Below are 23,953 nucleotides of genomic sequence, written 5' to 3' on the forward strand. Positions count from 1 at the left end.
TACAGTACCTAGCATATAGTATACTCTAAAATAGACTTAGTGAATTAATTAATTCATAGGTCACGTTTACTTTCAAAAGGCACGATTGTGCTAATCGACTGTTCAGTGTACAGTGACAATGAGACCAGCAGTCATATTTATTGCTTTGTAATAAGTACCAGCTGTTTCATATGCATTATCACATTCAACCCACTCAACGATCTTTACATGGTTATTTTTATTCCCATCTTAAAGATGAAGAAACTGAGGCTTTGAGAGAATAAATAGGAGGCAGCGGGCACGTAGCTCGGAAGTAGGGCGCCAGGATCCAAAGCCGGTCGAGTCGGCGCTCTCAGGGCTGCGCTGCGCTGCCACCTGGTGGCAGGGCTCTTTCCCCGCAGACGCCGGGGAGTGACCCTTCCCACGCCCAGGCTGGGGCGACGGCCGCTCAGCTGCACCTCAGAAGCCACAGCGCCTGGTGTCAGATGAGAGAATACGCTGAAAGGAATTTATCATTAGCATTATGTGAAAAACAGCTAAAATATCATTTATTCTTTCCTGTGGAGTGAGCACTAGGTTAATATCCGAAGCCTGTCCCATTCTCCCTTGCCGTCACGTGCCATGTTAGAAAGTGGAGTCACACCCTGAGGTGGCAGCTTTCTCGATTCGGAAAGGAGAGGAGCAGACACGATTTCCTTGGCGGACTCTTCCCTGGCCAAGAATTCTGCAGGTTACAGGACATAAAATGCTACCATGTGCTGTCAAAAAGATCCACTACGAGTGCCAGAGGACTAGAGCAGTAATGGGGGACGGCATTAGGCCATCGCTCATTCACTTGTTTCTCACTCGTTTATTCCATCAGCATTGACCTTGAGCTCTGTCTTCCCACATTCGGTTTTCAGGCCAAACAATAAAAAACCCGTGAGAATTCTCTCACTGAAGTTTTAAATCATATATGCAACTAATATGGTTGTTTACTCTGTCATCTCTGAAGCCTGCCTGCCCCACCCACTCCTCCTAGCCCCGTTTCTCCACAAGAAGAGGTGTTTGCCTGCCCCCCTGCAGGCCCAGCCCTGCCCGTGTCTAGAATCAACCCCGGCCGCGGACAGCAGCTTCGGCCAACCGGGGGACTCAGATTTGTCATCTGTGTCTGAGCCTGACCTTGAGCTCTGGTTTTTATACCTGTGTTTCCATCTCATTCTCCAAATTCATTCTGTAGATTTTAGCAAATAGTTCCTCTTCTCTTCCCATCTGCCCGAGTCCATGAATTGTTAACCCTCAGCGCTGACCCAGGGCCCTGATTTCCGCAGTGACGCAGCATCCTAGGCTATGTCGGGGGGGGGCAGGGCCACCAGGTAAGCAGGGTAGCAACAAGTGGAGTAATCAGTGTCCCTCTCAGTTTTGGGGTGGTGCCACCAATACTCCCTCTTTAGTTAGAACACCGGTCCCTGGGCCTCTGGGACTTGGGCTCTGCCTGCATTTCCCAGACTCCTCCCTGCCTTTGCCCTCCAGGCCCTGAAGTCCTTTCCCGAGCATGTCATCTTTTCGTTTGAATGTACGTGCTCACATGTCATGGGTCCTTTCTTCCCTCTTCTACTAGATGGAGATCTCCTAACACCCAAGGACCACAAGTCCTCGTGGGCCCCACAATTCTCATGGCAGGATTTCAAATAGGGCTCAACAACCATTTGCCAAGTTGGCAATACATGACATTCTAATTTACTAACCATTTACCTCAAGAACTACTTTTATAAACTACTGCAGTTGCTCTTCTCATGATGCTTTTCTCCCCATTTAATTCTCTCACAGAAGATTATTATTTAGCAACAAATATTGGGCTATTGGCAAACTGAGCAACTATTCTTTCTTTAAACCCAAGGCTATTCTGAAAGAAATGCCTTGATAGGCTAAGACTCATTTTGCTTAGCTTTTTTGCTTAAAAAAACACAAACACCTCTTGAAATGCTGCACTGAGAGGAGAAGGTGGCTGGGATTTTACTCAGTGGAAATAGAAAGGGATTCGGGGCAGTGTGAGCTGAGAACCAGCGGCAACAAGCCTGAGCTCAGCTCAGGGAATTCCCAGGACTGATCCGGCTCGGCCAGGAGGTCCTGAGCTCTCCTGGGCCACGAAGCTGGGACATAAAGAAACAACCTGGGGATCGCAGTGGAGGGGCCGTTTAGGACCGAAGAGGCTCCCACAGCCCTGGATGCGCTGAACTGGGGAAGGTGGCGGGATATCGGAGAGGGAGCAGCCTCGGCAGCAGGGGGCAGGAGGGAAGCCGGGCCCACAGCCGCGCACAGGGCAGTGGGAGCCGAGGGGGCTCTGAGGTCTCCGGAGAAGGTGCACAAGAAGAGGGGGAGGCCGTGACCCCGGAGTGTGACTGCTTCCATCCCAGGCTCCTTCATTTTTGTGACTTCTGTCCACACCCCTCTCTGTAAGCCCACCAACCCTCCTCCTCCTGCCCCCTGTGGGAGGTGGCCTGTCATGTTGGGTGTGGAATGCCTGCTGCTTGGCAACACCTGACATAGCAGGTGCTCAATAAATACCTGTTGAATACATGAATGAATGAATGAATGAGCGAACTAGTGCAAAACAAAGCTTCTGAGTAAACGTGAGGATTTTGAGTCTCGATTTGCTTCTCCAGCCATCAGGTGCCCAGCATTACCTGCCCCGGAGCGGGGCCTCCTGGACTGTTCGGACACTCGCGGAGAATTCGGTGTGGGCACCACCTGCCGTTTCTCCTGTCACAGAGGCTTTCAGCTGCAGGGGCCCCCCACTGTCCAGTGCACAGCCTCCGGAAGATGGACGGCACCTCTGCCAACCTGCGAAGGTAACAGTCGCCAGGACAGCCCTTCTGGAAACATCTTCCACAACAGTAGCAAACACTTATATAGCTCTTACCGTGTAACAGCTACACACTATTATTATTATTACTATTATAGTGAAAGCCCTGCTTCTTGCTATGAAATAGGATCTAGGGAACACAGACTGGATTTCTAAGTGTATAAGGAGTGACAGGACTTTTTAATATTTGCAGATAAAAGATATATTGATCCATAAGCAGAAACTGCTTTTCATAATTTTGGCCCCTTTCTCCAAGAGCTTTATTGGGTCAATGAGTGGGCCTCTGTTGCTTCATTACCAGAGAGAGCACAGGGGTGGAGTTGCTGATCCAATACTTCAAATCAAGGACCTGAAGTGCAGAGGTCATCTTTCTGCCACATGTCATGTTAGCAACAAAGCCAGTGGCATCATTTCCACCTCACGTTTCCTGCTGACCTTTGGCCAGAGGACCACACCTCCTCCCAACAAAGCAGGGTGGGCAGGCAACTGGCCCATGCGCACTTGTCTTCCTACCAAATTTTCTATATCTGTGCACTAACTCTCCTGCTTTAAAATTTTTTATTATTGTTGATAGTATTACAGATGTCCCCCATTTCCCCCCTTTACTCCCTGCCCCCCAGTTTTTTTTAATATCACTGTCATTGACCTCCCAGTTGCATCTTCTAGCGGAGAATTCTCTCTCCAAGGACTCTTGTAAATACTTTTCTTCACCCGGTTTTCCATACCTGCAAATAACAGCTTCCGTAACTGCCTAAGGAGCCCTTCTAGAGCCTCCTTCTGCAAGGAGTGGGGGGCAGTTATTCCAGGAGAGGCTTAAGCCTGTGATGCTCTCTAAATTCAACACCTTCTCACAGCAGGTGCAGCACCAGCTCGTACTCCAGAGGTGCGGTGCCCAGCCCTCGTCACCCCAGGGCAGGGAACAATGTCTTGTAGACATCAGCTGGTGACCTTTGGATTGAACACCACTTGTCACTTTGGATGCAAAGCCGGATTCACGCTCAGGGGAGAGGGTGCTATCCGATGCGGACCATCCGGACAATGGACGGCAGCAGCTCCAGCCTGCAGAGGTAACGTGAGAAGGGCCGGCAGGTCTGCTGCTAGCTTCCTGCAGGCCCTCGGGCCAGCATGGCCCCTGCCCCTGAAATCCCATCCAGCCCTCTGGCACCTCAAGCGTCAGCTCCTCCTGAAGTCCACAACAGTCCCAGTGAGAAGTAGTGTGTGGCAAGTGCACCACTTCTCCCCCCCTTTGTCACAGCTAATGCCCTGGTACTCAGAGACCCAAAGGAAGGGACATTCGTGAATGTGCAAAATGTGTGAGAACAGTAAGCATGCTCAACATAAAACCAGCCACGTGAATGATGCGATACAAGTTTCAATTCTAAATTATAGTAATTATGTGGCATTGTAAACATCCCATATTCTCATGATTTGAACCTAAATAAAAAGGCCAACCACGTATGACGCCTCCTGAGGGCTATCGCCCCATACATAAAGCACTGTGTCTCTTTTTTGTTGCTGTTGAACTTGTTAAGGAGTTTTGTGTGTTTTTTTTTAATTTATCTTTATTGTTGAAAGAATTACAGATATCCCCTTTTCCCCCCGCATTGATCCCCTCCACCCCGCACCCCCCCCCCCCACGCCTTCACCACACTATTGTCAGTGTCCACGGGTTATGCTATATGCATATAAGTTCTTTGATTAATCTCCTCCCACCCACTCCCCACCCCCGCCTTCCCACTGAGATCCCTCAGTCTGCTCCATGCTTCTGTGTGTCTCTGGATCTATTTTGTTCCTCAGTCTATTTTGTTTATTAGATTCCATATGAGTGAGATCATGTAAAACTGAATCAGGAAGAATCAGAAAACCTGAATAGGTTAATAACAACTGATGAAATCAAAACAGAAATAAAAAATCTCCCAGCAAACAAAAGCCCTGGTCTGGAAGGCCTCACAGGGGAGCTTTCTAATTCTTTAAGTTGTAGGGTTAGATAGTTTACCAAAACTTTTCTTGCTTTTTGAGGTAGGCCTGCAGTGCTATGAACTTCCCTCTCAGGACTGCTTTCGCTGTGTCCCATAGCTTTTGGGTTGTTGTGTGTTCATTTTCATTTGTTTCCAGGAAGTTTTTGATTTCTTTCTTGATATTATTGATAACCCATTTATTGTTTAATAATGCTATTTACATATGTTCGAATGTTCATACTGCAGTTGATTTCTAATTTCATGCCATTGTGATCTGAGATGCTTGATATGATGCCAGTCTTCTTGAACTTGTACAGACTGGTTAGGTGTCCTAACATGTGGTCTATCTTTGAGAATGACCCATGTGCACTTGAGAGAAATGTATATTTTGCAGCTTTGGGGTGAAGTGTTCTGTAAATATCAATTAAACCCATCTGATCTAGTGTGCCATTTAGAGTCACTGTTTCTGTGTTGACTTTTTGTCTGGAACATCTATCCAGTAAGTCAGTGGGTTGTTAAAGTCCACAACTATGACTGTATTGCTGTTGATCTCTCCCTTAAAGTCCTTAAGGTTATTATTGATAGGTCCTTATTTATTGCCATTTTAATTCTTTATGCCTATGTTTCTCTCTCTATTTCTTCTAATTTTTAGAGGAGTCCCCTTAACATTTGTTGCAATGCTTCTATTTCTACTTCTAATAACAGCAGTCCCTTTAACATTTCCTGCAATGCTGGTTTGGTGGTAATAAACTCCTTTAGCATTTTTTTTTTTTTTTTTTTTTTGTCTGGGAAGCTCTTTATTTCACCATCTATTTTGAATGATAGTCTTGCTGGATAGAGTCGTCTTGGTTTCAGATCCTTGTTTTGCATTACCTTGAATTCTCCATGCCATTCTCTCTGGTCTGTGTAGTTTCTGATGAGAGGTCATCTGACAGCCTTATGGGAGCTCCTTTGTGGGTAGCAGATTGCTTTTCTCTTGCTGCCTTTAATATTCTCTCTTTGTCTTGAACTTTTGGCATTTTAATTATGAGGTGTCTGGGTGTGGGCCTCTTTGGATTATTCTTGCTTGGGATTCTCTGTGCCTCCTGAACTTGTGTGCCTTTTTCCTTGACCAGGTTAGGGAATTTTTCTGCCATTATTTCTTCAAACAGTTTCTCTAAATCTTACTTACTTTTGACCTCCTCTGGCACTCCAATGATGTGAATATTGTTACATTTCATGTTGTCTCACAGCTCCTTTAGACTATCCTCCTGTTTTTTAATTGTTTTTTTCTTTTTGGATCTCTGATTGAATGATTTTTTTCTACCTTGTCTTCTAATTCACTGATCTGATCCTCAGCTTCCTCTAATCTGCTGTTTTTCCTTCCAATGTATTCTTTATTTCTGCTATGTCATTCTTCATTTCTGACTGGTCATTTTTCATAGTTTCCATATCTTTTTGCATGCCGTTGCGCATCCTTACAATGAGTATTCTGAACTCTATATCTGATAGATTGCTTGTCTCCATTTCATTTAACTCTTTTTCTGGAGACATCTCTTGGTCTTTCATTTGGGGCTTGTTTTTTGTCTCCCCATGTTGGCTGCCTATTTTGGTTTGTTTCTATGTATTAGGTAGGCCTGCTAGGACTCAGTATTTTTGGAAAGTTTCTGGTGCAGGCCAATGTCAGATGCTATTTGTGACTGGCCTTGAGTACCCTGTTTGGAGCTATCAACAACCCATGACTTGAGGCCCCCTCTGTTTGGGGCTGGGTGCATTTGGACAGGACCAAGATGCACACCAAAGAATGCTTTTCCAAGGCCTGGGTTCAGAAGCAGATCAGGCAAAGACTCAAAGCACTCTGAAGTCTGCCTCTGCCTGCAGGCTGATTAATCTGATTCTTTTAATGAGCCTCAAGCTATAGAAACTCCTTGAGGTAGAGAGAGAGGTTTTCCAACAGGGTGGAGCAATTACTCAGGCAAAAGCTGTTTGGAAGGTAAATGTCTGCCTGTGACAGATGTCCTCTGCAGTATGGGGGAATGACTCAGCACAGGAATCCAGAGGGGTGCCCTCTGAGCTCCATCTCCAGAGCCCACAACCTTAGATTTTCCTCACACAGCTCCAGTCCACTCTTTCCTCTCTCTGCTAGAGCTCAAGGTGAGTCGCTGCACACGATACTGTGTGTTGACTCTTTTTAAGAGGGTGCCTGCATTTACAGCCATCTCTCCCTGGCAAACAGAAACCTACTTTTCACAGCCAGATGTTATGTGGGCACCTTTCTTAGTTCTGGTGTTCTTGGCTGGGAAGCCAAGCTTGGGGTTTAGACCCCAGAGTCCTCAGTGGGAACTCCCCACAGCTGAGATCTCCCTCTAGACCTCCGGTTGCTGCCTGTGGGAGCCCAGCCAGCCCTCTAGTGCCTCCACACTTCCTTCCAGTCTCTATGTGGTCTCCACTTTTCCTCCTTGGTTATAAGGGTGCTCTCCAGGTCATCTTCAGTTGCAGTTGATTATTCAGGATGTTTTTTTAAATATTTTAGTTGTAATTCCAGTTTGGTCCCAGGAGAGTGTCAGTGTAGCTTCTGCTCAGTTGGCCACCATCTTTAATCCTCGCGCTGTGTCTCTTTGATCTTTGTGCTCCCCACAGAGCACAGCGCAGTGCTTTGACCATGTCACTAACTCTCAGTGATTATGTGAATTAAATTTAATTCCTTGAGCTTTAGCTTCCTATCCACAAATTAGGGTGAATGACTTGACGTTGCTAGAAAAGTAGTTTAAAGAGGGTGGTGGTCTCTACTTCTTTGCTGAACACTTATGAAATATTTTCATAATATTCAACATCTAATAACACATACTGACATGCCTGCTAATTGTCAACTGTAGTAATAATGACATTTAGACCAATAGGATTTTTGAGAAGCAACATTTTATAAATGGTATTTTTGTAGGCAAGATTGCTCCATCCCGTAGCAGGTATTTCCTGGATGCTGCTCTGTGCCCGTCTTAGCTCCTTGGCTGGCATTCTCCAGCGGACATCTCAGGATGCATGATGTTGGAGGAGCTAGTGTGAATGTTGCGAGTGGCTCATCTCCTTTGACATTCTAGCTCATTTACTGGCAATGGTAGTCAGGTTACAAATGAAACCATAGTCTCATTCTACACGTTTGTTTTTCCCACGTTCCTCTTTTCTGCAGCTGTCCAATGCTCCGCGCTGTACACGGTTGAACCAGTGCTGATGAACTGCTCCAACCCTTGGGGAAATTTCAGCTATGGATCAACCTGCACCTTCCAGTGTCCAGAGGGTCAGTCGCTTAATGGCTCCAGGATAACAGCATGCCAGCCCAGTGGCCAGTGGTCAGCGGCCATGCCAACCTGCCAAGGTATATTCTTCATAGGTTAGGAAGCCACACTAATACAGAAAATAGTAAAATCCTTGTTTCCCCCGTATTTCCGACAGTGTCTCACTTTTCATCACCGGGCTTCCCCTGCATTTAACAAACATTTCACAGTGAATCAAGCCCCACCTTCTTGCCTTCTACGTGCAGAGGGAATTGGAGCCTGTGACTCTGTAGACAGTCACCTCCTTCAGACTTATGAAACAAGCCCTCTCATTTCTTTATAACCTGGGGGGTGATACATCTTGACGTTTCAGAATGTTTGAAACTAGAGGTGATTTTATGCAGATCCCTAATCTGTCTCAGAAGAAGTTTGTCTATCACATACCTTTAAGTCTAAAGCTGCCACGGATGTTCTTTAATTAAGCTCTTTCTGTCTGTGAGGTTTATTTCATCCCTCCATCCGTCTTTCTGTTTCTTTTTTCTCTCTACAGCTTGTCATGACTACTTTTTGGTCTATAACTATATTTTTAGTGCAACAAAAATTACCGACGGCTTATTTTATCTTCCCAGGCTTCCGTTTCTTGGGTCTCCCATGTGATCCTTTAATCCCTTTTAGTATGTCCTATCCTGACTCCTTTGGAAACTGCATTTGATATTAAGCCTTAGGGATAAATGAGGTCTCGTGACTTGCCAGGACCTCTAGTGATCCCACTTGATCTCAGCTCCTAGGACTCTGAGCCCCCCCCTGGGAGCGTGGTCCTCTGCACGGTGCACCTCTAAGTCTTCGTGTGTGTGTTGCTCCGCAGCGGGGCCGCTGACAGTCCAGGAAGCCCTGACGTACTTCGGTGGAGCAGTGGCTTCCACAACTGGCTTGGTGATGGGTGGGACACTCCTAGCTCTGCTGAGAAGGCGCTTCAGACAGAAAGGTAAGTAGGAAAGAGTCTTCTCTTTCTGTTCTTCTTTCCTGTGATTTGGGGTGGGGCGGGGAAACCACAACTTCAGCAGCTCAAGTTTGAAATCATTTGCATTAGAAGAAAACAGGGCCAGGAGACGTGATCTTGAGAACTGACTACCCGTCAGAATCACCTTTATAAAAATAAAGAACTTTATAAAAACACAGATCTTCATATAGGGAGAGCTGGAAATGGGCTTGGAAATCTGAATTCTTCAACGCCCACCCCCTTTGGCATTTGGGGACCTCTGCTCCAGGGAAACTCAGTTACCACCAAAACTAATTAAAATCATGCCTTGCTTCCCCCCGTCATCCCCTCCACCATTCTTTCATGCCTCAGTCATTTATTGACCTACTGTGTTAGGCAGTGGGACCTAACAGAATGATGGTCCCTGATATGCAGGAATGTGTAATTCGGTAGGTGAGATACACAAGTGACACCCATGTTAACACTGAAGGGCAGGATTGTGTGAGGACACATACAGCCTGAGTGTGACAGGAAGGCAAGACAGGTGTCCCAACCAGCCTGATAGCTCGGAAAGGCTCTTGGAGGAGGGATCTTGCCAAGGGGAAGGGAAGCAGAAGCAGAGTGCCAGCGGAGGGAGGGGGGAGAGCCCTGAAAGGCTGGACCCCGGGCAGGCGCTCTGCTCAGCAGTTCAGTGCGTTGGAGTCAAAAAGGCTCACAGAGGAAGCGAGAAATGAAGCCGCAGGTACGAAGATCTGCCGCCCTGCTCATGCCTTGGCATGAAAAGCTACGGGAGACGTATGTGCTCGTGGAAACATGTGGAGCTAAAGCCGGTGTAAGCAGGGAAGGGGCCAGAACAGGCCGAGACCCTACGTGGGAAACCGTGCTTATGGGACCGCTCGTGGGAAGCGCTCTGGCCTGGAATGAAAGAAGGGACCCATCTCCTCAGGGTCAGCACACCCTCCCTCTGTCCCTACGTTCAGAAACCTCTGGGTCAGCTAATGGGGCTCTTCATGGTTCCTCATGGAAGGTGACAGGGGCATCAGAGGGCCGGGAATGCGCAAATCCAGGCACCTGGAAGTGGCTCCGTCTAAAGCACCTGCTGGAGGTCTCAAGGAGCGAAGGGGTCCCGACCCCTACTCTCACCCGCTCAGGGGCAGAGCCGCCTGTTCCCTGCCCTGCGCTCCCTCCAGTCGCAAAGCCACCAGGGCACCGAGGCTGGTTTCCTAAGGTCCCTCCCGGGCTCTCCCGTGAGTGGTGACTAGGACAGCAGACCAAGAGCAACACTGTTTAAAACCCAAAGACCTGCACCCAACCTCTGCGCGCAGCGACTGCTCCCGCTTCACCCACCCAGCGGCCCGGACGCCATCCCCGTGCCGCGTGGGAGCCACACTCTTCCTGCGTGTTCCCCCGCGCGCTTGTTTAGCTCGGAGACATTTCTAGGGAACCTTCTGAATCACGGGGAGGGACCAGCAGCCGCTCCTCCTCCAGTATCTTTAACAATAAACACATTTACTGGCGAGGATGGGGACTTTCCCTCAGCGTGTCCCGATTCAAGTTTGCACTTCCTAGGATTCTGTGGTCAAATGACAGGACAATGCCGCCTCCTCTGTCCCTCTCCTGCAAATGCAAAGTGCGCATCCCTTATCACATTAAGGGCTCGATGATGCCCTGCCATAAAGATATTTGTTCTCCATTGGACCTGATATTTTAAAACTTTTTAGCCATGAGATGCTTCGATTGACAGGACTGCTGCCGTGTTTTAAGTTCCCACTATCATGGTTCATGGTTTAGATGAAGACAGGAGGCCCCGATCACATGTCACCAGGGAGGGAAGCTGTGCCGTGGAGTTGGGATGGGTTTCTTTACGTAATTAACTTGCCTGAGGGATGGTGGAGGGAGTGTGGCACAGGATGGACGACAGGGGGCCTCCAGCGCTAGAGGCTGAGTGATCTCAACGCCAACCCAAGCTGCCAGGAGGCTGAAGGCAGGCACCAGACACAGGAGGAGGGTTGTTACTGAGAGGGAAGAGGGGAAAGGTGGGAGGACTCTGGAGTTACGCTGTCAAGTGTTTAATTTAGCTTAAAACAAGTAGGCCTTACCTCTCAGGGCCAGTACGCCCCTTCCAATGAGTCCACCTGAAAATCAGTCTGCCTACCAACTTTCCCCAATAATCCCACCACGATGCCCTTTCTCCTGGCCCTTGTTTTTTCTTTTAAACCAATCATTTGTGTCTTCTTGTTTATTTCAGATGATGGGAAAAACCCCTTGAACCCTCACAGGTAAGATGGAAATGTTTTATGATTGAGTTCATTTTTCTAGTCTTACTTTTTAATTCACCATAACAAGTCAGAATAATTATATATAACACCCCCTTCTTGCAACAAAACTAAATGCACAGATAATATATCTTAACTACATGTTTTTAAAAATCAATAAGTACCCTAATTATAGTAGAAATAAAAAATAGGAAGGAAAGTGAGTTGGCGAGTTGTTGCAGAAATGAAATGCTAAAGCTGGGGCACTGCACTGGCAATGCTCCTTCAGGTAGGATCACTGCGAAGGCCACCGCCGCAGAGGGCAACCGACAGGGAGACTGTAAGGGTGACTCAGAAGGCTCCGAGCATTGCCAACCTGATTGTTAAAATGATGAACGATTGGCAAAAAGTTTGGAAAACCTGTTAAAATCTCCCCTCAGTTCACACTGCGTGGCTCAGCGGTTGAGCGTTGACCTAGGATCCAGGTGATCAGGGTTCGATTCCCGGTCAGGGCACATGCCCGGGTGCGGGCTTGATCGGTGGCTCTCTCATCATTGATGTTTCTGTCTCTCCCTCTCCTTTCCTCTCTCTGAAATCAATAAAGATATATTAAAAAAAAAAAAAAAGCCATCTTAATATTTAGATGTAAAGCAGTGAAGTTCCAGGCTCAGAGATTTTTTCACCCCTATGAATATCGAGTAGATATTCTAAAGTTGTGTGGAGTGCAGGACAATTCTTTTGCATCCCGTGTGTATTAAGACATCCAGCATCCCTGTCCCTGCCCATAAACGTCCGCAGAACTCTTGATCGTGATGAAAATTTAAAACCGCCCATAGAGGGCAATACCACTGCACTTTGAACGCTATTACCCGATGGTGCAGCCCCCAGGCTGGGGGTTTTGTACCGATTTCCTCTCACCAAGGAGAATCTGCAGCCCCGTGGGGGGCAGAGCAGGTATTCAGCACCCCAGGCCTCAGTGACGACTTCGCCTGGGTGCAGAAGGCAGCGATAATTCCAGAGCTGTTAGGGGGCTCTAGAGAATCCTGCTGGCCTTTCTTCTTTCCCTTTTAAAGCAGAACTCCAGGGTGGGCAGCACCCCGCGGTCTGAGAAACTATGTGGTCAACGACTAGGCACCATGTGACAGGGCATCTTTGTGTTTCTGTTCCTTAGCCACCTGGGGACATACGGAGTTTTTACAAACGCTGCGTTTGACCCAAGTTCTTAAGGTAAGTTACCAATGAAGATATTTTTAAAGGAAATAGAACAGCAGGGGGAAGGGGAAGATTTTAAAGCTTGACTTTTCTTTATATAACATGAGTTAAATTTTAAGTATGTAGTAAATTTTTAAGCCATGGAGGAAACTGCATTGGCACAGGGGACAGGAGTGGCTGAGGAGTGACAGCAGGGAGTGAGTTCACACAGGATTTCCATCTCCTCCAGGGCGGAAAGGCTCTAGTGAGACCTCACTTATTTCAGGATGGGCGGCATCCCCGGCAGCGACCCACGGGTCGTATCAACACTGTGGCTTGATAGCCAGAGTCCTGACCACTGGGAAAATTTTACAGACTTCCACTGGGCCAGTGCCCTGTGTGGCCTGCAGGGGAAAGGGGAACAGCCGATGCGCTCTCCCGGACGGCTCAGTGCGTGGCTGAGTCTCCTAAGAAAAGCAGCCTCGATGGCAGGAAATCTGAACTCCAGAGAGGTTATATTGAGCCTCAGATATGAGTGCTTTCGGGGGAACAGAAATGAGAGCTGTTCAGACATGAGGGGAACAGATATGAGAGCTTTCTTTCTTGTATTTCTTAAAAGGCAATGTAGTTATTTTAATTTCTTTTGGTTCATTTTCAGAGACCTCCCTCAACCTCAGAGGATGCTGTTGTTGACCGTCAGGCTTCCTGCTAGACTTGACTTAAACTGGAGTGAACTTGCTGCAGTTTTCTGTAAATACTTGTGAATAAAGGACATGGCATTTCCTCTAGATTAGCTCTGGACCAGAGCAGAAGGACCGGACCGCAAGCCCAGAGCCTCCGCCCCGGCCCTTCCTGCTCCCCACGTCCTTCTCCAGCCCGAGCCTCCGCAGTGGGCCTGAATGTCCCTGCCGGTCCCGCCGTGGTCTGTGGGCTATGCCCTGCCTGTCACTTGAAATACTAATTAGCCAAATACTGGAGCTTCTGAGTCACCTGAAGACCAGACTATGGAGAAATAAAAAATGCCTATTTTTGGACTGGAGGAAGGCTCCTGTACTTTTTGGAAGGCAGGCAGTGTCTCTGCCTGGAGGTAGTTTCTGTAAGACCTCTGGGGTCTCCAGGGAGGCTGCCTATGAAGCCACTTAGGCCCCTGCTGCAGAGGCTTCCAGGGCGGCCTTGGGTGGCACCACAGGCTCGAGAATCAAGACAGGAAGGCACATGTCCCTGCAACGTTCCCTCCACTGGTCACTCTCCCCCACAGACCAATATTTAAACGTGTCAGTGAAAGGATTCCCCCCAAATGCCACGTTCTGTTATCTGATGTTTTGTTCAGTAAGGTCTACGTCCATCACTGTTTACACCAGTGTCATGCACAGTGACCACTGTCCCCTTTACTGCTCGACCCTGCGACCAGTCAGCAGGTATATAACACACCACCTTCCCACAAGGAGAAAATCAGAGAAGCCCAGAGTCTTCATCAGCCGAATGTTCCTCGGGGAAGAACAGCTGTGTTACATGTTCTTTCAGCCACAGGTTTGGTAAATAGGCTGTTGAAAGTTGCACAGCAGTTACCTGGCACTAATCAAATGGAGAGGCCAGCACACAGCTGCCTGGCCCCGTGACGGCGAGGCAGTGAGCATGTCACCAGCCTGAATGACACAGACAAACATGCCAAGAAAAATGGCAAAACAGTCTAACTGAAGGTCACTGAAGGTCTTCCAAAATTTTGCAAGAATTTTGGTAGGAACCTTGGGTTTGAGGGACACGGTGCTATTAAAAGATTTCTCTGACGTGCTGGCAATAGCCTCCCGGACTGCCAGTCTCGAGGCCAGGTCCCACAGGACAGTGGTCAGCAGCCCTCTCTCCCGAGGCAGGATCTACACTTGGTAAGAGATCCCCAGGGAATCTGGGCGGTTTACCAGCCGATATTAGGGATACAGGGGGCGTCCTGCTCCTGAATAGCTTATGACCTAGTTGGGGAGAGAGCAGACACCCACCCAAAGCACTAGAGGCTAATCCACGTGGTGTATTGTTTGAATAGTGTTGCAGGAGTTCACAAATGGAAAAGTCCACGTGGGCCCAGGATCAAGGAGACAGTAGAACTCTGACTGGACTTTGAAAAGCAGAGGAAATGGGTGGTCTCCGTTGGTGGAGCAGATAACAGCAGCCAAAGGGCGGAGGCAGTAGTGGGGTGTGTGGTGGGGGTGAAGGCTTGAGGAGCCCGACATCGTGACTGAATCTGCTGAGACAAATCCTAAGACGGGCTTGTGAGGCACGTAGATCCGGGGAACTTGGACAAGTCATCATGATGCTTCAGACAACATGGTCTCTGATTATCAATAGCAAAATATGATCTCAAGGCAGCGTGAAACAGACAGCTGGTCCGAGAAACACAGGGGGTCTGGAGGCAGGGAAAATAGAGCCCTGGGAAGGAGCAAGTGCTCAGCGCCCCAAGGGCGAAATCACACTCTCCACCGTGTTCTTCTAGCCTCCCAGCAACCCTGTCGGGGAAACGTTTCTCACCGTCCCTGCTGGGCACGTGTCAAAACCAAGCTCCGAAGCAGCTAGTGAGTGGGACTGAGCCTGGTCCACTGATCCTCTCGGCCACACTCTTGAAGCCCCCCCTCCCGCCGCCTTCACTGGCCACAGGCCCTGACCAAGCCTGTGCTGTGCGTGGGCAGAAGCCGGGCAAGGGGTCCAGGCCGGCAGGCCCAGTCCTGCCTGTGCTCATCCCCTCGCTTCTGCACCTGAAGACATCCCTGTGCCAGTACAGTGTGTGTGCCCTGTCCCTTGGATCAGGATCAGGATCAGGATCAGGATCAGGATCAGGATCAGGATCAGGGTCAGGATCAGGGTCAGGGCAGGGTCAGGATCAGGGCCAGGGTCAGGATCAGGGTCAGGGTCAGGGTCAGGGTCAGGATCAGGATCAGGATCAGGGTCAGGGTCAGGGTCAGGATCAGGGTCAGGGCAGGGTCAGGATCAGGGTCAGGGTCAGGATCAGGGCCAGGGTCAGGATCAGGGTCAGGGTCAGGGTCAGGGTCAGGATCAGGATCAGGATCAGGGTCAGGGCCAGGGTCAGGATCAGGATCAGGGTCAGGGCCAAGGTCAGGGTCAGGATCAGGATCAGGGTCAGGATCAGGATCAGGATCAGGATCAGGGTCAGGGCCAGGGTCAGGGTCAGGGTCAGGGTCAGGGTCAGGATCAGGATCAGGATCAGGGTCAGGGCCAGGGTCAGGGTCAGGGCCAGGATCAGGGTCAGGGTCAGGGTCAGGGTCAGGGTCAGGGTCAGGGTCAGGATCAGGGTCAGGGTCAGGGCCAGGGTCAGGGCCAGGGTCAGGGTCAGGGTCAGGGTCAGGGTCAGGGCCAGGGTCAGGGTCAGGGTCAGGGCCAGGGTCAGGGTCAGGATCAGGATCAGGGTCAGGGTCAGGGTCAGGATCAGGGTCAGGATCAGGATCAGGGTCAGGATCAGGGTCGGGATCAGGATCAGGATCAGGATCAGGGTCAGGATCAGGGTCAGGGTCAGGAGAGTGCTGTGGTTAAAGGTTTGGGGTCCCGTTGCACTGGGAATGGCAGGCATCTGGGGAGTGTTTGTGGTGGGTGGTGAGGGGCTGCTGCTCCGTGACCATGACCGAGCTGCTGGAAGGGCAGGACTGCCGTTTTGCCCGTGGCTTATGAATCCCTGGTCACTGCCCCACCTGCTGGAGCCTCTGAGTTCTGCCCTTCCTCGCCTGTAATCAAAAAGTCACTGATCTGTTTCTAATCCGCCTCCCTGTTATCTCCGTCGCGGGGCAGTGACCTGGCCGACGCTCTTCCAGGAAAGGCCCCGGGAGGCGGGGCAGCCGGAGGCTGCAGCCGCTGCCCCAGAGCCGGGGAGTTGCCGGGCGGACACTGCCACCCACAGCCTCCCGGAGCTCACTGCAGGGGACAGCAGGCGGCGGGGCACCAGCCGGCTGAGGCGCCCTGCCCAGGACGGGCGGCCGAGGGCAGGCGCAGGAACGGAGCCATGTCCCCGCACTGGCCTCGCCTCTGGGTGCTGGTGGTCCTGGGCTCGGGCTGGGCGGGCCCCGGGCGCCCGGCGGCCGCGGCGCGGCTGAGGCAGTTCTACGTGGCCGCCCAGGGCATCGGCTGGAGCTACGGCGCCGAGCGCGCGGAGCACAGGTGAGCAGGGCGCGGCCCCGGGGCCTGGGGGCCGTCCATTCCCTCAGCGGCACTCCCTTTGCTGATTCTGCCGCCAGCTCTGAGGGTGCAGGGGATGCTGTTTGATGGGCTAGAGCGGCTTCCGCGGCTTTGCTGATGACACAGTTCTGTTAGTGTGATTGATTGTGGTTTAATATATTGATTGGTTCAAAAGCACCGGGCACCACCCCCTCCATACCCTGCAAGCTCCTGTTCTAGAGTTTTAGCAGCCGAGTATTTTTGTGCAACTTCCAGCTACATAGTATTTATTGCATTCTCTACAAAGCTTCCTCTTCCGAAACTAAAGACATACGGACCCCGGTCCTTCACTAGACACAGGTTATTCAGTAACAACCACCAATTTTGTTATTTCCTTACAAATGGCTTTCAAAACACCATCAGGCCATAAACCTGCAACATTTTTGTTCATTCGCCTTTTCTTACGGCATGTGGCCCTTCACTTTCCTCCCTCGCTCCATGGACGCGCCCTGCCCTGGTGATCTTGGTGAGGTCGCAATGAAAAGGGAGATATGCAGCTAAGAGGAGGTTTAAATAATAAAGTTCTATCTCTGAGTCACAAACTGCTTTTCCTAATTGCAAGGCTAGAAGTAAGACTTCCCAGAAATGAGACAAATTATAGGATCTACTCAATATTTCCAGTTGGTTATATTTTTACTTGTTTTAGTGGGAAACCTCTTAGTGTGACTCAATTTTTTAAACTTATCACTTTGAATGATTGCAAAAGACGTGTTCCCCTTTTACAATTACAAAGCGATCTACCAAGAGATATTGTAATATTTTCAGTCTTTTAGTGTATAACCTTAACCCTTTTCAAGTTTCCCTTGCAAGGTTTATTTTGGAGGGCATTACATACTCTCTTAGTCTTGTAATAAGAAATCCCTCTTTTTAAAATAAATCATCCTAACTATTTCATTTCAATGTGATAATCAAGGTCCCACCAGCACGGGGAGGGAGCTGCGTCAACTAGAACCCCAAGGGAAAGAACCGTCAGGCACCAATCTTTCCTGCTTAGGGGCAAACGCTAACTTGACTGCTGGCTTTCCCGTGGCCGCTGTGCTTGGGCTTGAAAGTTTGGTCTTTCCTCCAGAGTTAATGCTGAAAACTGGAGGCAGAACCACACAGGTCAAAAGTCTGGTCACGTGGTGAGTCCACAGGGAGCCATGGTGGGTCCTCCTGTCCTCTCGCTCGGTGGCTGTTCCCAGGATTCTAGGAAGAGTCATTCTTCTGGTATCAATTATTGAATCAAATGATAAACTAGACCAGCTCTCAATATTTTTGAAGCTTAAATCATGTCATTTCTCTCTAGTATTTTCATGTGAAAAATCTAACCTGTATATCTGGCTGTTTAAGTTAAGGACTTGTTCTAAGTCGTCCCATACCGAGGGCTAAATGAGACTGCAAGGAAATCCACATAGCCAGTTCCACGCTTTGCCAAAGTCTGTTTTAGCACAAAGCAAAGATCTTTCCCTTTAGTTCATCTAATATTAGCAGAACAATGCCTTTTAGAGGTGAAATATATCTGTTTTCTTGTTCCAGGTCTGAAGTGAATGTTTTTAAAAATTTCCTTAAGAAAACTTGTTCAGTTATTACATGTACGTAGTAACAGATATTTCAAAAATGTATATATATTTTTCCTTCAGGGTTATAGTATTATATATGCATCATGCATATTACTTGAATTCATATCATCTGTAACTTTCTGTTCAGTTTTACTAACAATAAACCAAATAAATAAAAGCGGAATCCCACATTAGGGATACAATCGACGTATAGAATCCTTGGGATCTAAGAACTCGAAGAGGTCATTTAGTTCATTTTCAACTTCCATGTTCTCACCTCTGCTTCCCCCCACCCCCTAAGCTCCAATACTCCTGGAATCGTCTACTTTCTATCTGAATGCTTCCCGAGACTGAGAACCTAAGAGAACCAACTCCTTTCCATAGCTCGGCATTCCAACGACACTCACTCATCCTGTCCACAAACATTAACCCAGTTCTTAGGTCTCAGCTCTTAGACTTCTTCACCATGAATACAATGGGTTCACCTTTTTTGAATCTTGGCTCTCCCACTTATCAACTGTTTCTCCAGGGCCAAGTCACTTACACTTCCCGAGAGTTTGTTTTTCATTTGTTTGTTGGTTCCCGATATGAACCCCAGGGCTTTTCCTCCATGACCATATCCAGCTTCTCGCCAGACGCAGGCCCGCCAGTCAACAGCCCCTTCCAGCGCCCCGCAGCTTACTGCTGAATTGGACTGACAGCGAAAATAGCTCCCGGAGTTACTCATTAAAGATTCGATCAGATTTTTAGTCGTTTAAAATCCAAACCTAAAGTTTGGGTTCACCTCATGATCGTGGGTTCTTCTTTAGAAAAGTGATTCCGATTCTGAGTAACAGGGTTAGTTAGGGCAGATTTAATTTGTGACAGGATGGTGATCACAACAGAACAGTCTTGAAGAGATCAACAGTGACTGTGATCAGCCTCACTTGCTCGTATTTATAAAAACATGGGCTTTTGAAATATAATGAAAATTACTATTATTCCTAGTACAAGTCTGAGGACATGAGAGAGGCTTCTCTTTCTTTCTTTCTTTTGAAAGTGAATAGATGTCATACAGACCTTTCACATTAATTTTTGTATTGTATTTCCAGTTTGAATTCTTCTGCAACTACCTTTAAGAAAATTGTCTACAGAGAGTATGATGCGCATTTTCAGAAAGAAAAACCACGATCTAAAACTTCAGGTAAGCCCGAAACATATATTTTTAAATTTAAAGATAAAGCTCTTTGATATTTATCTATATCTAAGATATCCGTTTAGTGATAGTTAATAGAAATGTGTATTTTTGTTGTTTTTAACCGGTGAAGGCTACATAATTTGTGGGCTCCAGTGCAAAATGAAAGGGAAATTCATATTACTGAGAATTTAAAAACAGTGACAGTGACGTACTGAGCCAAGCAGGGGCCCTGCATGATTCCACAGGTCACAAGTCACTTGCCCATGAAGCCAGCTGTTTCTAACCTGGATCAAAACGCTTTAAAAGTCCTTTAAGTGTTTGAATGTTCACGCATTCGTCTCACAAGCTATTACTGAGCGAGGGCTGGGCTCTGAGCTGGGCGCTGTGGGTGCGCAGCGGACGGGACACACGGTCCCCTCTGACGGGTGCAGTGAGCCTGGCCGGGTGGTCTTCCCCGGACTCCAGGACCTGTGTGGCGCTGACCCCTTCCCCCCACCTGTCCGTCTCTCCTGTTTTATTAGCGTGCTATACACAATAGCGATCTTCTTTAAAGAAAAACCTCTTCTTTCTCCCCCCCCCCCTTCTTTAATCAGGGAAAGCAGGCTGAGTGGGTTTGGGGATCGGAAACTCGGCACCATTTTCACAGGCACGATGGAGACAACCCACCCCCCCCGGCTGGGTCCCCTGGTCAGTGATCCACTCAGCCTTCCTCCCGACAGGGTGGGGACCCAGAATCGGTCCCAGATTCATTCTTCTGCCTCGTTTAGCCCATTATTTCCTGCCTCCTCTTCCTTTTATCTTCACTCTTCCCTTTACTGGAGCCTTCCCTTCAGCCAAAACTCATTACTGATAAAAGAAAACACAGTTATGTTCGGGTCCCCCCATTCAGAACAAACTCCCCTCGTCCCTGCTCGGCCTCCCCTTTCCCGGCCTTCCCTTCGCGAATGGTCGGCGTGGTCCCCACGGGCTCGTCTCCTCTCCCTGCCTCCCCCGCCCTGCCCCGTGGGGTCCCCTGACAGTCTCTCAGGAGGGCACCCACGGCTGCAAGGGCCTGGAGCCGGCGGTTTCTTTCCACGTCTTTTCCAACTGGGCCCTTCGAGGATATTTAATGCTCCCCCCTTCTGGAAACTCTTTCCCTGCCTTCCCCAGGGCCGCCCCCCCCCCCCGGGGGAGCCGGGTGCGAGGGGAGGGAGCGGAAGGCGAGGAGCCAGAGCAGGAGGGCCCAGGGGTGACTCCCCGAGCTCGGCTCCAGATGCGGCAGAGGCAGTGGTTCTGGAAGGAAATGAGAGCGTTGAGGATGTTTTGGAGTTTTATAAAATAGAATACAGTGACTGAAAACACCTAAGAGCTCAAGGGAAGAATCCAATAGAAAAGGAGAGAATAAAGTCATCTGAAGGAAGGAGCCAGACTCAGAAGAGATGGAAATGACGGGCCGGGTGGAAGACCCGCCTCCTTCACCGGGCGGGGGTTACTGGTAAAATTAAGCGTGGTCGTGGGCGGGAAGTCCAAGCACTCCTGTCAGAGAGTCTGCGCATTTTCATAATCGCAGCGCCAACCTTAGCACACGCTTAAGAACTATTATATTAAATTAAATGGTTTGGGTAAACAGGCGGGTAAACGGAAAGTGAGGCAGGAACCATTGGTGAGGCCTGGGGAAAAGCCAAGGTAACCGAACCCGAGCCCGGTCTGTGTGAGCCACTGTGCCGCCGGCCACGGGGCACAGAAGGGACCAGAGCCAGGCTGCAACTCTCTTTTAAACAAGGAGGAGGCTATGATAGTTTTTCAGGAGGACAGTACTGTGATCCGAATCCTCTGTAGCGATTTCCTGATCAGCCTCATTGATTAGAAGTAGACCTTGAGGGGTGGTTTATTTTTAAGCCCCGTGCGCTGAAAATATCATCTTTCTGTCAATCCCTGTGTATCTCATAACGGGTTTGTTTTATGTGCTCTCCAAGGCACCTCAATATTCATTTCTCTGCAGCCGCTTCCTAAACTTGCAAGTTGCTAAGGACCAACCCCTGGAGGGCAGGGGGGACGTCTTACTCGTCTTCGGATCCTGGTGGTAGTTGATACAGGAGGCAAATCTGCTGTAAAGGAAAAGTGTCAGGTGTTGAATGAGGAGATCTGGGGTTTTGGTTTTGTTTTGTTTTATATGTTTCTATTGATTTTTAGAGACAGAGGGAGGGAGAGACAGAGAGAGACAGAAACATCAATGAGAGAGAAACTGCGTTGATCGGCTGCCTGCTGCACGCCCCCTACTGAGGATTAAGCCTGCAACTGGGGCACGTGCCCTGACCGGGAATGGGAATCGATCCGGTGACCTCCTGGTTCCCAGGCTGATGCTCAACCGTTGAGCCACACCGGCCGAGCGAGCTCTGGGTTTGACTCCATGGCCTTCCCCTTCCCCAGGCTGGTTCTGCGTCCCTTGTACCAACCCCTATGTCCTGCCCCACTCACCTGGTGGGCGGGAGTCTAGCTGAGCCCGAACAGGAGCCGTGTGGGCCTCACCTCCGCAGCATGAGCCCAGGCCCTGCTGTACCTGTGGGCGGGGGCCCGGCTGCAGGGCTTAGGTCTGACGGTGGATGCCTGCCCGGCGGACAGGTGGAGGGAGGACTGGGCTCATAGTCAGGAACTCTGTCTTGCATTTGTGAATGGCTAGTTTTGAGTCTTTGTATCTTTGCAAGGAAAATTATGATATGTTTGTTCCTGGAGGTTTTTAAAGAGCTGCAACAATGGGCTGCCCTGCTTTCTGTAACACGCTGTTCACCTGAGTGCAGGGGCTGGATTAGCTGGCCTCCTGTGGTCCTTTCCGATGCCAGAACTGCATGAAACTGGGTACGTGATGTGCTGCCTTCCTGGGCCCACAGTTTGTCTTTGGGCCCTGGGGAGGGGATAGGGATGTTTTAGGACATCTGGGTGCCAGGGGAGCTAAACGGCACCTCAGGAACGTGTTTGCCTTCACACATGAAGGCATCTGATTTGCCTTCGTGAAAACATAACTTGGTTTTGCCTTAATTCTGAAGAAGCAGAAGGGGAGGCTAAGTAAATACTCCAGACTGTTCGCTGCAGTTAGAGGTCTTATTAGGTTAAATAACTTATGACTGATTCTGGGCATCTGGTATTTGCAGCCATGTAATGCAACAAACACGTCAGCCAAGCAAGGTAACCATGGCAACGAAACGCAGGGCACGTGTGCGAGTGCAGTGGGCACCCTGTGGGGCTCGCGGGCATCTGGGCAGTGGGAGCAGCCGGCGGGAGCTCCATCGGAGCCTGGACTGAGGGGTCAGCCAGGGAGTGAGATGTGGTCAGGAGTCAAGACGGGTGTAGACAGTGGGGCTGTTCTAGGAAGGGGGCCTAAACCACCCTGCAGAAGGCGGTAGAGAAAGCTTTGGTCCAGGAGCCCAGGGGCCTGAATGTCAGTCCCCTCAATGCCACCAATCTGACCTTGGGCGAGCCACCTCCCTGCTCCCGTGATGAGCTCTGTGAGGCCAGGGAGGGCATCTATGTTACTTGGCATTGCAAGTGTGACCCCTAGGATAATATGAACATTCAGTTATTATTTGTTGCATGAATGGATGAATGAATATGAGCTGGGGAGGTGCAGTATAAACAGGTGGTTAAAAGCTCAGGATCCAGAGTCAGGCAGATTTCACTTTAAATCATGGCTCTGTCTCTAACTAGCTGTATAACAAACAGTACACAAGATATTTAAACGCCCTGAAGCTCAGTTTCCTGATCTGTAAAACAAGGATCTTAATGTTTCCCTTGTTGGGAGGATTACTGTAAGGACTTTCAGTGTAGCTTTGGGGTGAAATGTTCTGTAAATGTCAGTTAAATCCATCTGATCTACTGTGTCATCAGTGTTTCCTTGTTGATTTTTTGTCTGGAAGATCTATTCAGTAAAATCAGTGGGGTATTAGGTCTCCTACTGTTACTGTATTGCTATTGATCTCTTCTTTAAAGTCCTCCAGAAGTTTTGTTTTTATTTTCAGCCTGTGTGAGTCTTTTGTTCTGAGGTGGGTCTCTTGTAGACAGCATGTATTTGGGCCTTGTTTTCTTATCTATTCAGCTACCTATGTGTTTTGATTGGGACATTTAATCCATTTAAGTTTAAGGTTATTATTGATAGGTAGTTATCTATTACCATTTTATTTCTTTATGTCTATGTTTCTCTCTCTCCTCTCTTTCTCTCTCTCTCTCTCTATTTCTACTTCTCATTACAACAGTTCCTTTACCATTTCTTGCAATGCTGGTTTGGTGGTCAAATGCTGGTTTGGTGGTCATAAACTCCTTTAGCCTTGTTTCTTCTGGGAAGCTCTTTATTTCACCATCTATTTTGAATGATAGCCTTTCTGGATAGAGTAGTCTTGGTGTCAGATCCTTGTTTTGTGTTACCTTGAATACTTCATGCCATTCCCTTCCGGCCTGTAGAGTTTCTGATGAGAAGTCATCTGACAGCCTATGGGAGCTCCTTTGTAGGTAACAGATTGCTTTTCTCTTGCTGCCATTAAGATTCTCTCTTTGTCTTGAAATTTTGGCATTTTAATTATTGTGCATCTGGGCGT

General features: G+C 48.9%; 2 protein-coding genes across 3 annotated transcripts in view; both read left to right on the forward strand.

Annotated features, from left to right (window-relative positions):
* SELP (selectin P) overlaps positions 1-13,443 on the forward strand; it is a 29,579-nt gene extending 16,136 nt beyond the window's left edge. The window contains exons 10-16 of the mRNA XM_087828214.1: positions 2,625-2,810; positions 3,682-3,891; positions 7,949-8,134; positions 8,899-9,018; positions 11,261-11,291; positions 12,439-12,494; positions 13,117-13,443. Coding sequence (XP_087684340.1) covers positions 2,625-2,810; positions 3,682-3,891; positions 7,949-8,134; positions 8,899-9,018; positions 11,261-11,291; positions 12,439-12,493 — 788 coding nt within the window. The 3' untranslated portion in view covers position 12,494; positions 13,117-13,443. The remainder of the gene's footprint in view (positions 1-2,624; positions 2,811-3,681; positions 3,892-7,948; positions 8,135-8,898; positions 9,019-11,260; positions 11,292-12,438; positions 12,495-13,116) is intronic.
* A 3,015-nt stretch (positions 13,444-16,458) lies between these two features.
* F5 (coagulation factor V) overlaps positions 16,459-23,953 on the forward strand; it is a 56,292-nt gene continuing 48,797 nt past the window's right edge. For both annotated transcript variants that reach the window (XM_087828107.1, XM_087828108.1), the window contains exons 1-2: positions 16,459-16,613; positions 19,303-19,394. In XM_087828107.1, the coding sequence (XP_087684233.1) occupies positions 16,459-16,613; positions 19,303-19,394 (247 nt within the window). The remainder of the gene's footprint in view (positions 16,614-19,302; positions 19,395-23,953) is intronic.

This window comes from Miniopterus natalensis, chromosome 19 (genome assembly GCF_054644295.1).
Source record: "Miniopterus natalensis isolate mMinNat1 chromosome 19, mMinNat1.hap1, whole genome shotgun sequence".
NCBI classification, from domain to species: Eukaryota; Metazoa; Chordata; class Mammalia; order Chiroptera; family Miniopteridae; genus Miniopterus; species Miniopterus natalensis.